We start from the raw sequence: 13,756 nt of genomic DNA on the forward strand, positions 1-13,756 counted from the left end.
GTTCCTGATAAAAGAACACATAAAATTTTGAAAAAAAAAGCATTGCTAAGAGAGTGTAAATTAAGTATAAAGGAAGCTTACATATTTTTTCAGAATAACTAACACCCAATAACTTTCAGTGCTTTTACAATTACTTTTAAGTATAATATTGGTAAAAGAATGTTAAGCACAGCAAGTCATGTTCCATGTCAGAAACATATTTTCATTTTCCTAAACCTTATACAATGTGGTATACCTAAACAAAATTCTCTGTAACTTAAATATACCACAAGGACTGCACTTCAAATTATAAGCCCATATGTGCAGCAGAAATGTTTAGGGAAAGTACTTGTAGTGAAACACAAAGAAAAATTTGAAATTCATGCCACATTCTTGTTACACTCTTGCACTTGTTAAAAAAAAACCCAAAAGACAGTGTAATGGGATTGCAAAGCCTTCATGGACCTTTACCAAGAATAAAAAGAAGGAATACCTTTTCTCCTTTTGCTCCAGCTGGACCGGGATGTCCAGGTCTTCCTGAGACTCCCTGCACAACACAGAATTGGTTATATAAGTTAGGAAAAAATGAAGCACAATATTTTTGCAGTCAGTAGGTTTTTAAAACATGCTTTTTGGAGGTTGTTTAAACCTAATTATACTTCTCCTTCAGGTTTAAATATTTCTCTTCTCTTTGATACAACAGCTGTGTCCTCCTGATAAGTCCTTTGAAGGGTCAAACTTGTCCCCACTGTTGCATTTTCAGTTTGGCAAACTAAAAGTGGCGACCCTATTTGACACATCTTGATACAGCTGAGAATCATGTTTTACTGTTAAATGCCAGTTTATGTATTCCACATTAAACTTCTTAAATGTGCTACAGTTTTTGAGAGACATATTAGTATTGTCATGAAAACTAGGAATGAATAATGACCATACTAAGTAATGTGATTCCATCCCATATGTAGAAAAAAATATTTGAAAAAATTTCAAAGACGACCTTTCCCAGTAATACCAACAATTGTAATGATATATTTCAGTGTCTTTAAATATTGTCAGCTTCTTCTCATTCTTTGGTTTTGAATTGTGAAACTAAGCCATTTGTTTTGGCACTAGGTTTTTTTTTCAGAATGACTAGCTGGAATTATTTTTAGATTTTATTACTAACATGACTCTAACTTGGGTAAAAATACATAATCCACTGCAAGTTTGCACATCATAAATCATGTAACCCCACAGATTCTCTAGTCATGTCAAAACTTCAAATCTATTTAAGTTCCATAAACTTTGAGTCCAGACAATTACAATATTTTCAGTAACATCAACACCAGTACTGTTTACTTTACTAGAGGCAGAATGGGTAAGATTTTATTATTACTCTCCTAAAAGTTTAAAGAAAGGACCAGAGACTAGGCAGTTATAGCAACGCCTACAGAAATAAATCAGGTCACTGTTGATACCACATACTTACAGATGGGCCACTGGGTCCTGGTATACCTGGCAGTCCTGGAGCACCTTGAAGACCCTGGAAATTAAAAGAACATGTCTAAAAGTTCCTCTCCCACTTATACTGCAAAAAGACTTATATTCAGCCTGTCCAGCAGTACTGTACTTGTATTACAGTGCATTTTCTTCTAAAATGTGGGCATTATTCTTCATAATGGCTAAAAAAATAACCACCCCACCAGGCAGAGAAGAGAACCAGGTTATCATTGAACCAGGTCAGAGGCAGCTTCTTGCTTGAGTGATAAACACCACTTGTCCTTCAACATTTCTTTAACATTTTTAGCCTATATTTTGTACGTAGTTTTGTCTTTGGTTGTGCAGATAAGAACAGCTGTTAAGCTTTTCCTTAAAGATTAATTTTCTATTTTCTTTTATTAAAAGGCTTTTTTTCTTTCAGGTGAGAAGACATTTACTCAGGCTTCTCAATATTACCTGATGGTATCTGAATGAAATGGTACTTTCTGCCTCGTTTTTGGTTTGGCTTTTTGGTAATTGAACATGACATTTTACATAGTATTTAATGATCTACTTTCCTGCTTGTATTCTATTTGAAAAATCAATGGACTCCAGTATCCACTTACTAAACATACAGCTGTGCAACTCACTTCAGGGGATAGAGGTGGGATTTGAGACAAGCCTGTATGTCACTGAGAGTCTTTCCACCGCCACACCAGGCTTAGGTGCAATTTTAGACATGTAAAAGTCATGTACTAACGAGAGTTAACGCTCTTGGTTCTCCCTATAATCCACAAAGAGAAACAGATTCTTCCAAGCAGTGACTAATTTTGTCTGTCCATCCTCTGACAGGAAAACACCCCTCAGAAAAGGCTTATTTCTAATTTGAAAAGAAGGAATGGCCAAGGAAGCAGCCTAGAAAGCCACAGAGGTCAGGAACCCTGAAATAGGTGCTCTGAGGGAGAGACTGTGGGAAAAACTTCAGTGAGAAATAAATTAGAAAAAATGTAGAGATGGAAAGACATTGATTTTCGTTTCTTGCTCCTACACACAGAGGACATTGATCCACCTCTGAAGCTTTTCAGAGTGGCAAGATAACTGCTAATGTGCTCTCTGTTCCTTTTGGACTCATTTACTCGGATGGTATATTTACATGAAAAATTAAAATGAAATCAAAGGAACATTTTCTGTAATTCTTATTACTGATATTAAAAAAATACTCCCCTGAAAAAAAGAAGTGCTTTGAAAATGAAGATAACAAGTTCAACAAAGATTAAAGGATGATTGGAAAGCATATGAAGTCAATCAGCGTATTTCAGAGGGCTTCAGGTATGCTTCTCTATATTTTTTCCCATTTCTTCCCATTCCAACAGAATAATTAAAATAAAAATTTTAAAATTTGTAAAAGAAGTTACTTTTAAAATGTTTTCATCCGTGTTTATGAAAAAAAGATTCACATGCACCGTCAACATGTCATAATCAAAAGCTGCTGCAAAGCACTGAAAATACCAGAGCTAAGGCAGCTCACCAGCCCTCAAATGGTGAAAAAACATGAAAAACAAACTTATTAGCACAGCATTAATGAAAAATATACAATGAATTTTCTCTAGACACCTTTAAAAAAATCTGCCAGTCATAAACTTGCTGTTACCTTATTAACTTCTTAATCCCCTGCAATATCTTATTTGTGTCTCAGCTGTTTAATAGTATTTGAATTGTCAAAATTGTTTTGCTAATGCCTTATCCTCCTAGGGTTGACTGGCAGAGGTATCCTATATGGCACACAAAGTAAGTGTTACTTTCCCATGTATTTTTAAAGTAAATTCTGAATGAAATTTGCTTATGGCTGCCCCATCCTCCTAGGGAATATGTTCTGAATTCCACCTCAGGAACCACTTGCTTCTTTAAGAAGCAAAGTCTTAAAAAGCTCTATATAACATGTAAAACCAAAGAAAAAGATAAGCATGATACTTTAGGCTGACAACATGCCAGATTCTGGGGCAAAACAGTAGCAGGAGCTGCAGCTTTTTTTCTCATATAACTGTTTATTTCTGTAAGTCAAGGATCCTGATTAACAAATTTTTTTTAAAACTTATTCTCTCATTCTACTACTCCTTAAAAATTCTTAAGATAACATGGTCTTAGTGCCAAAGAAATGTGAGATGCTTATAAAGAATTGTAAACCTCCCAATCAATACACTCTTAATTCCTTTTGTATTTTCCAGGTGCTCCTAAATTAAGAGACTAGTATGTGTTTAATCCCAATTAAGTATTTTGGAGTTTTGAAGCGTTCACCACATATTTTTTAATGGGCTACTTATTTTAACTCCTCAGTTAGCTGAGGCCACTAAGAAATTAATTTATTTGTCCATATTAATTTTCTTAATAACTTCTGTTGTGAGGATGTACTTTTATTTTTTTTTTTTTTTCAGTGATATTGCTCTTGAAATGTTACCTGCAAATATTTAAATTCAAAATGAAAGCTACAGCAGCTATTTTGGATTTGGCACCACAAGGCATTTGGCTTTTTTTCCTTCTCCAAAAAGACATAAAAGTAACTCTAAAAATGTAATATAAGATGCAAAATATTGTAAATACTTTAAATTCGGTCTATTCAAATATTTTTTCAGTTTCCACTTAATAGTAGTTGCTGCTATTACAGTTCCCATCAGGTTATTTGCTTAATGGAAAGTTTTCAAAAGTGAATTCTAAAGGGGAACCAAAAAAATGAAAGCAAATATGTTATAGATATGAAGTGTTTTCTGAAAATATTTGGCATTAGACTATTTATTGCTCTATCATATATCCTTAAAAATTAGCATGTAAATGTATGTGAGGCTTTAAAATATACAAATGAGCAAAAACTCAGAGATGAAAATTAAATAGGTGCTATTTAGTTGAATAATAACATTCAATCCTGTAGAAAAATCAGAATCAAGGGCTATTGCACTACATTACTACCTCAGCAGTTTTAAAGAACTAAATGACATCCTGTGTATTTCATTTTCAGTCTATGTCTTTACTCAGGTTCAGATAAGAACATTATCACTGTGGAAATCAAGTAATTTTACCTCATCGCCCTTTTCTCCCGCAAGCCCAGGAAACCCACGTTCGCCTTTGCTTCCCTATGAAAACATAACATTTAAACAAATATTTTCTATCAGAGAACAATGAATTCCATGCTCTGTAGGGCATTTTATAACCCACATTCAATACATGCTAGCATGATGCCCTTACAGCCATAGTGCTTAAAACATAAAGCAAAGGTTCAAAACTAACCGAAAGTTTTCAAATATACCTTCCAGCAAGGCAAAAGGAAATGAGTGGTTTGTACCTAGGAGGCAAAATACTCAAAAGACCTTAAGATGGAGACATTAACACCAAAGAGCTTTCAGCATTCCTGCTGAAATGGAGAAGGTTCACTTCCATGGAATTAGTCTCAACGATAGGAGACATCCATGTGTCAAACCCTATGGCTTTTTATCTGATCCCAGTGAAGCAGGATTTTGATGGACATCAGTGAAACCTCAAGTCCCAGGGAAATGGCTGAGTTACTCCCATGAGAACAGGGTGCATAGGCACAGGGTGGTCCAGCTGTGTTGCACACTTGGAGGAGACATGGAAAGTTTGCCTCCTTGCTGCAGGATTCTCATGTGACTGACTCACCTAAAATGAGTCTATAAATAGCAAAACACTGCTGGGCAGTCAGATCTGAGCCAGATTTAATGGAGACACGGAAAAGGTATTGCACCTGAGATACAACTCAGGCTATTTTGCTCACTGAACCTAGAGAAAAGGCAAACTGACACATGAAGAGTCCTGAAACATAAAAATAATTTTAACCTTTAGGCTCCTCAATGCCACAGGGATACAGGTCAGACAAAAAAGTCAGGTCTCACAAAGGTAAGAACCTGGCCTTTTGCTTTTAACAAGAAACAAAGCAATGAGAAGTACACTCTTCAAAACTTACTTTTGGTCCTTCTCTACCAGGAATGCCTGGAGGACCTCTTGTGCCAGGATCACCCTGTGGAGCAGACAGAAAATGAAGTGACAAATATTTTTATGACATAGATGTGATCTATGCAGACTGATTTGAAGGAAGCACATGGCTTCCTTCCTGCCCTTCTGACCAGCCCTCCATTGTACCCCAAAGCCTTCTCTTCTGTCCTTGCTCTCTTCTAAACTCTATACTTGTTCAGAGAGACTTGTTTTCCTGCCCGTTTCTTACACTCTCTACTGAAATAGTGCTAACACACTTTTAGGTTAATTTTGGATAGTCCCAGAGACACCTGTGTTCAGGTATTTGAAAGCAAATGACCCTTGCATTGCTGAGAGAAGCATTTGCCAGCTAAATTGCAGTCATATATAAGTCCTAACCACAAAACACTGAGAAATGAAGAATGAAGCATCAAGAACCAGCAAGAGAGAGAGCTCTGACAAGAAGAGTGTGTACAGCAGAAAGACAATACGGTTACAAATAGAAAGAAAGACCTAAAATAAATCAGATTTGGAAATGAGAAAGTTAATAAACCCTAAGTTTGTTTACATGTATTAATAAAGGACAGTAGAAATTATGTGTATGTTTCATATTGAAATCCTCCCAAGCACAATTATTATTTTAGAATATTGCAGAACACTCCAAATCTCGTTATTTTTCAAAATAATATCTTAGAAGTTTTGAGACTATTTTCCCCATTTGGTATATTACTGAAATTAATGCTACAAATTAAAGTGGAGAACAGAGTGTATTTGTAGCGATTCATACTTTGGTCTGGATATGCTGAACAGAGACTTGCTGACTATTACCTCCTATACTGTTCAAACAATATTTTGCAAAATTTCTATAAAATACATTCCCTGCATATTTTTAAAAAACAAAACAAAAAAATCAACAAAAATCACAACACCATTTTAGGCTAGCCCTGTAATTTAGAGCTGAACTTTCAGAAGTTCTTAAGTGCATGTGTTTGTTTAAAAAGCATGTTTATAGCAAAAAAAGATATTTAATCTCTGAAAAAATTACCTTCAGAATAGCACCCATGTCTCCCACAAGTGGAAGAGCAACCTGAAATTAAAAAAGGCATCTGCAGTTAATGTTTTACAAAGCACAGCTAATTCTGACATGTTTTCATCACTTCTGAACTTAATATTGCTACACATAGAGCTGATTATATATATGTTGCTTGAAGCTAATTTTTAATGAAAACTCAAAAGAAAAAGCAGATTTTCAGGTATTGTTAAATATCATAGTCTATCCAACCTACCAACTGTAAGTCTTCACCACAAATGCAATGTAATGCAATGAAATTTCTCAAACCATGACAACAATGTAATGCCTGAACATAATAATATTATTGTTTTTGTAGCACATCAGCAACAACAATGTTACTGGAATGTCTTGTATTCTCACTTGAGTATCTTCAATTGTTTTCCTCCTCCTTTCTCCTAGGCTTATACTCTACTGTCAACTGTAGCACAAATTCTGGAGATACCAAAGCAAGTTCCAGTAAATTAGCTCAGATACTGGAAATAAGCTACAGCAACCAAAGCAATGCATGTAATATTTTTTTCCTGCCTTTAAACATTAATAATTAGTGTGTAACTCCTTGGTGCCACAGCTAAATTGCTACCAATACTAAAGCTGACTCATTTAAAGATCAATCAGTGGATCTATACTGCACTGAAACAGATCCCGGATTTCCAAGACCTGCCATTAAACTTATATTTAAAGACTCCCTATAAAAAACACATTGCCCTGGCTATCATCAGCTTCATTCACAAATGAAGACTCTTCAATTACTAATTGTCCTCCTGGCAATTGCTAAATCTAAAATCATCCTGGCCAGACTATAAAATTGGACAGATTCAAAATAAGGTAATTGTTTTTGTTCAGCCTGTTTCAATTCTTTCAATCTTTTCTTCTTGAAGAAGAAAAATAAAACTCAGGCACTTTTTAGCATATTTGGAAAAACTGCCACTTAATGAGTGTTGAATCAGCTCAAAAGGTGCACTGCTGAATATAATTAACCAGAAATATAATCATGAGTACACCATTTACAGAGTGGCATAACCACCTTTGAAAGAATACTGAGGTGTTTTTTAGAGTGAGACAACACTACCTAGCACAACTTAAAGACATAGTTATGTAAGGTGTGAGTCCATCCTTTGCACAGGGGTAAACTGTACATAGGCAGGATCAGCTACTCTTAAAAACTTGTGACAAGACTTGAAAACAGCAACCTACATGGCCTGACTTTTCACGCTTCTCCCTATGACATTTTCATAAGAGGCAGGCTATTACCATGTTACCTGTTCTTCCTATTGGACTAGAAGTATAATTTCCCCATCTCTCCTCTTTTCTAAAGTTCTTATTTTACCTGCTCTGTCACTGTAAGGTACAGAACCCCAACCCTCAGTGTGAAAGGGTCCTAACCCCAGCTGCAAAGGGCACATGTGTATGAGAGCAAGTGGCTGCCTTTGTGGCACACAGCTCCTCTGCTTTGTGTGTAAGACAAGTTCAGCCTGACTGCAAACACACTCTCTACAGCCATAAATCTGTGTGTTGATCTCTGAATAAGTGTATGATTTATGCTGGGATTTTGAAAACGTTAAAATGGCCTTAATTCTCCAGATTTGCTCCTGCTTGCTACATCTTCCTTGAAAAAATGCTTTCGAAAGAGAAGAGTATTTCAAGAGAGCAAAAGGCAATAATTATCCTTTTTGTGAGTTTTGCCATTTAGACCTGTCTGTTTAATAGTAGCATCAAATATTTTACTTACATTTAGTTTACAATGTGCTGTACCTTCCAGACTTACTCTACTTCAGGATTTAGGTTTTCCTTATTAAGCACTTTATCCTCATCTGTCTTGAGTTAAATCTTGTTGACTTCAGACAGCTTTGGAATTTTGATTACATCTTCAAAGAACAAGCAATCTTTCCCACTCCAATTTCAGAGTTTTATCTACTTACCCAAATCAAATTAAATCATTGACAAGAACTGAGAATGGAAGAGACCTCTCTTTCCAAGTTTGACAATAATCTGCTGAGAGACACTCAGATGATTTTTGATAAGCATTAACTACATGATAACTAATTCTAAGCATTTTTTTCTAGCTTAAAGAAACATCATGAAGACAGTCTCAGTTTTATTGAGGCCAAGGTACATAACATGGCCGTTTTCCTGTCTTTCCCAAGTAAGTATTTCTGCTTTATATTCATATCACTGGTTCTTCTAGTCTTGCTATGCTATCTCATCGCATATAAATTTAAAATATTTCCACCAAAGCAAATGCAAAAGCTTTTCCTGTATACGTACAGGATCACCTGGAGGGCCTGGTAGTCCTGGCTTTCCATCTCTTCCTGGAGTGCCCTAGAAATAAACATAAAACTTGATGGCCTTAAATCATTGATGAAGTACACATTATTTTTCCTTGTATATATATAAAACTGTCACTTACATTAATACCAGGGGTACCTGGAGCTCCTGGTAGTCCTGGAGGTCCCCTAGGGCCCTAAGAGCACAGTAGGCCATTTAGGATTTAAGAATACATTTCCCGCAAAATTCTTAAACTAATTTAATGCTTTTTCTATTAAAGAGAAATCTTATACCTTACCTGCACACCTGCTGATCCAGTTGGACCTATAGGACCCTGTAAGAAAACTCCAAATAATCAGTAGTTACAGTTTCTGGGATAAGAGAGATTAACTTTATTAAAAAATACTGAATGTGTGATACTTGTGCAGTTTTCACTTTAAGAAAGACTTGCTTTAAGCTTTGGCTTTAAATCCAAATGTAATTATACCAAAGTTAGAGACCTCAAGACTTTTCAAACGCCCATTTTTTAGGGCAAGCATTTCCAAAAATTAATGATCTGTGGTGAAACTTGATATTTAGCAAGAATATTCATAAAAAAAGCTTTAGATATAATTTAGATATAGATGGGTAATTTAGATATAAATGAGTAATTTTAAAACTCGGATTTGAAATTATTGTAAATGAAAAAATTATCTTTAAGTATTATTATTTTAGATTAAGACATTCAGGGTGAATGTCTAGTCACTTTTCACAAACATTTTCCCTTTTTACCAGAGCAGTGTCCATACACTGAATTGTATCAGGTGGTACACATTGGTTGACTGAAGAGAGATTGCCTCAGTCACTGGAGTGAAACTCCTGCAATAACATGTACCACCAACCAGGTACACCATCAACATCAGCAAATTTTTATACTGAATACTCTGAAGACACTGCAGGTGGCTTTGTTTAAAGGCATTAAAAAAGAAAGAAACCTTGGAAACAAGCTGAATAACTGAAACTATTACGGCTGTACAAATGATTTACTATGAAAGCTTTAGAAGTCTGCGTCAACTTGCCTTGTGTTTGAATTTAAACTACACAGCAACCCTTGAAGCAAACTGGGAGTTGGGAGTCAGGCCAGAAGGGAGTTCATGGCTTTTTATTTGCTTTGTTTGTCTATTGCAGTTGCTGAGTCATGAACAGTGAGAAGCCCAAATTCAGCGTGTTGGTTTACTTACTGGTGATCCCTGAATGCCTATTCCAGGGGGCCCCATCTCCCCAGGTGCTCCCTGTACACCAGGTAGTCCTCTTTCTCCCTGTGAAAGGTACAAGACTTTCCATCACAACAGCTCTGAAAATATAAACTACCATACTACCTTTTAAAAAATCTTTTAAGAAATAGAAATAATGTATTTTGCATACCTTTGGCCCCCTTGGACCTGGGTTTCCAGGAACACCAGTGGGACCCTAAAAAAAACCCAAAAACAAAACACGAAAAAAACAAGAAAAAAAAATAATTATGTTTTGAAATCCAAGAGACTAGATAAATTTAATGGCCAAAATTAGACAGCCCTTAGAAATAAAGTATGACAAATTTACATGTCTCCCTTGTTAGTGCCAATGTCAGTAGGATCATGTGTGATACTTACACTATTTCTAGATTATATTTTAGTGCACTTATAATACTGCTGCAAAATATATTTTGATTTTGAAATTATAATAAAAGATACTTGCTTTGTGGCTTTAAACTGGAAGTGACTAAGGCTAGGTTATTAGCAAGAAATTCATCACTGTGAGTATGGTGAGGCATGGGAACAGGTTGCTGTGAGAAGTTATGGATGCCCCATCCCTGGAAGTGCTCAAGACCGGGTTGGATGGGGCTCTGAGCAACCTGCTCTAGTGGGAGATGTCCCTGCCCATAGCAGGGACTTGGAACTAAATGATCTTTAAGCCATCTTCCAACACAAACCATTCTCTGATTTCTTTCATTGCACAGTGAGAATGCTTTCCTAGTTGCCCCTGCAGAAAATAAAGCCATGAAAGTCTTTTCAGATTTTGAACTTACTGGTGTTCCAGGAAGACTAGGTCCAGGAGGCCCCATATCACCTTTTGGACCTGGATGTCCAGGTGGTCCTATGATTCCACCAGGGTCACCCTACAAAATAAATCTCAATCATTAATTGAAATGCGAGAACTTTCCCCTATGAAAAAACTCTAAATATTAACACGTTTATTATAGAAAGTGCCAGTGCTTTGAGAAGATATAGAGAAGGAAAAAAACGCTCATATTTTCCTTCAAAAAGTTACAGAATTGGAGACATGGATCATATAACCATTAATAATAACTAGTATTCTCCTGGTTTTCCATGCTTGCAATGCATCTGATCTACATTTCTTGTTCCCCAGGCTCCTAACATGCAGGTTATCATTAAACCCTGCCAACTGAACCATAGCAACAGCTGAAACAACAGCTGTCTCTCCCCAGCTATCAACCACTAGTGCTAAACCTGGGGTCTTCAGTGTATTGCTCTTTACACTTCTGATCCTTATTTCAATACATGCAGTGTCTCTTGTTCCATATCTCTAAATTCCTGCTGCTTACACAGTAAAATTGTGCCTTTTATTATGCTATCCTCTTGTCTTTTGCAGGCTCCTGCAACATCCTTTGTGATTCTTCCTGAATCCACTACTTCCCATTTTGCAAGATGAGTACGTATTTGTCCTTGTTCCAGTTATTTTCTTTGCCTTTCTTTCAGCTCACTTCTTCAGACTAGAATTTATTGGTTTCCCTTGTACCTCACAATGTATAAATACCACAACACATCACATAGCTCAGAGCACACCTGTACAACCTATTTTTTCTCCTTCTTTATGTTCACTACATACACACATAATTTTTAGATCTTGCTGATGCGGCTGAATTCTAACAAAGGGATTTCTACAAGCAAAATACAATGTCCTAAGGAGATCCAGCCTTGGCTCACATCTGAGCCAGTGTAGCTGCCCTAGAGCTCTGCCAAGATGAATATGTGTGACTGTGAAGTGGGATTTTATACATTAGTCTGGGTAGGACACTACACTGAAAAGGTTGTTCTGTAGTCAGGACCTGAACTGACATTTCTGCACAGCACAGATTTAACATAAGTCCAACCTCTTTGAAATATTACTTAAATTATTCATCTAAAGAGCAACTGGGTTGCCAAACTGGCCTGAGCTATCTCCAGATGCAGTGATGTTTCTTCTCCAAGACACAGGGGGTTGCTGCTGGTACATTTTAAAATCACTTCATACAGCAGCCACACAGATGCACTACAGAAGAATGGAAGGCTACTCTTGAAGTGAAAATTTAAAATGCTTTAACATATCATCTTTAAATAAAACCACTTAAAACATACCTTGTTTCCTTTAATTCCTGGGTTTCCTGGTACCCCAGGATCTCCTGGTAAGCCCTGGAATTAATAAAAATATAACCGTATGTATTTATAGCTATTCCCTTAATGGTTATAGAAAATACAGATGAAAATTAGTTTACACTGGAATATTTACTGTACATTACTATTGACCCCAAATGTTAAAAACTACAAGGTAATGAATGCTTCCTTAATTAAATATATACATCATTTTTCTTTAAGTTAAAATGTAATAATCAAGATTACTTTCTGGACACTATCAGGGAAGAATGGTAGAAAACAAAATATTTATTTCTTCTATTTCAAAGTAATTCCAAGACTTGAAAATCAACTGTTTTTTCAAGGAAGGCAGTAGCACATGAAAACTTGAATTTTGAGTGTCTCATCTTTTTTGCCCACAGAGGGCTGCATGATTTCCTGCACTAGTTAATTATTCAAATTGGTATCTTAAAAGCCTCAATGAATTCCTACTCCTTCACACTAGTTAATCCAACAAATCCCTTTAAATGTTTTAGATATGTAATAGACAGTCAAAGGTTTTCAGTAAATAAAGTATGTTCCAGTTTTTCTTTTGTCTAAATCTTCTCATCTTTCACATTTTAACTTCAGTGTTTTCCCTTGTCTTTTTCATGAAGGATTTTTCTAAATGCAGAGAAATTAAGATAAATGAAAAAGATTAAAATCTAAATAGAAATTCTTTAAATAGTAAGTAAGGCTTAATTGAGTTCTCTCACTATACTGCAACAAATACAGGAAACTTTTTCCATGACCCTTCAATGTCATTCAACCAACTATTTAGTCAAGGAATTTATTAAGAATACCAGTGATTTTCACAGTAAAGGATAAAATTGCCCAAACTGAACAGTAAAATCTAAGTATGAAACTTAAGCTGGACTGAAAAATGGACCCTAAGAAAAAGATAAGGAAACACATATGGTTTTAATTTTTCTTCTCAGTGTAAAACACAGTTTTGTGCACACTGACATATGACAGATGACAACGTTTTCATGCCAGTAGTGAATGTTCAGCAGCTGTGTTTGCTTTCTCTGCTGCATTCTGTACTTAATACAGACAGACAGCTACTTGTTTCACCTAGCCACCTAGTCATCCAAACTAAAAGCATAAGAAAGGAAATAAAGTACCTTAATGAAGAATATTCTGCTTATACTAACACAAAATCATTATGGAAATGGGAATTTACATTTACTGGTCATGGCCTACCCAATCCACTTTTGATACTGGCATAAAATACGTATAGACTCTACTCTCTCTCTTATTTTCTAAGGATTTCACAAATTTATCTTTTTTTTTGGTTGAACCAAGCTCAAGTGGTTTCTTAGGAAAAGAAGTAATTCTTATCTGCTAGATGACTCTGATGATGTAAGTTAATGTAAAACAATTTTCAAACTTTCATAATCATCATTATACTGCATAAAATGAAATGTATTTTTCAATCTATAATGTTTCATCTTTATAAGATAAAAAACCAAGGAGCTTATAGCTAAGCACAATGTCTATATAATACATTTAAATTTATGTTTTTACATAATAGAATTGTGTGCACAGATGGGAGTCTTCAGGATCATCTAGGACTTACATATACTGTAATTAA

At 35.6% G+C, this 13,756-nt stretch overlaps 1 protein-coding gene across 1 annotated transcript in view; it reads right to left on the reverse strand.

Moving 5' to 3' along the window:
* Positions 1 to 13,756, reverse strand: part of COL19A1 (collagen type XIX alpha 1 chain) — a 184,603-nt gene that overhangs the window by 31,476 nt on the left and 139,371 nt on the right. The window contains exons 24-35 of the mRNA XM_005518585.3: positions 12,130 to 12,183; positions 10,800 to 10,889; positions 10,157 to 10,201; positions 9,973 to 10,050; positions 9,051 to 9,086; positions 8,895 to 8,948; positions 8,753 to 8,806; positions 6,461 to 6,502; positions 5,408 to 5,461; positions 4,509 to 4,562; positions 1,448 to 1,501; positions 473 to 526 (exon numbers count right to left, since the gene is read on the reverse strand). Coding sequence (XP_005518642.1) covers positions 473 to 526; positions 1,448 to 1,501; positions 4,509 to 4,562; positions 5,408 to 5,461; positions 6,461 to 6,502; positions 8,753 to 8,806; positions 8,895 to 8,948; positions 9,051 to 9,086; positions 9,973 to 10,050; positions 10,157 to 10,201; positions 10,800 to 10,889; positions 12,130 to 12,183 — 669 coding nt within the window. The remainder of the gene's footprint in view (positions 1 to 472; positions 527 to 1,447; positions 1,502 to 4,508; positions 4,563 to 5,407; positions 5,462 to 6,460; positions 6,503 to 8,752; positions 8,807 to 8,894; positions 8,949 to 9,050; positions 9,087 to 9,972; positions 10,051 to 10,156; positions 10,202 to 10,799; positions 10,890 to 12,129; positions 12,184 to 13,756) is intronic.

The sequence above is a fragment of the Pseudopodoces humilis genome, chromosome 3 (genome assembly GCF_049639895.1).
Source record: "Pseudopodoces humilis isolate 2021_Gansu_Grassland_sample_001 chromosome 3, ASM4963989v1, whole genome shotgun sequence".
Classification (NCBI taxonomy): domain Eukaryota; kingdom Metazoa; phylum Chordata; class Aves; order Passeriformes; family Paridae; genus Pseudopodoces; species Pseudopodoces humilis.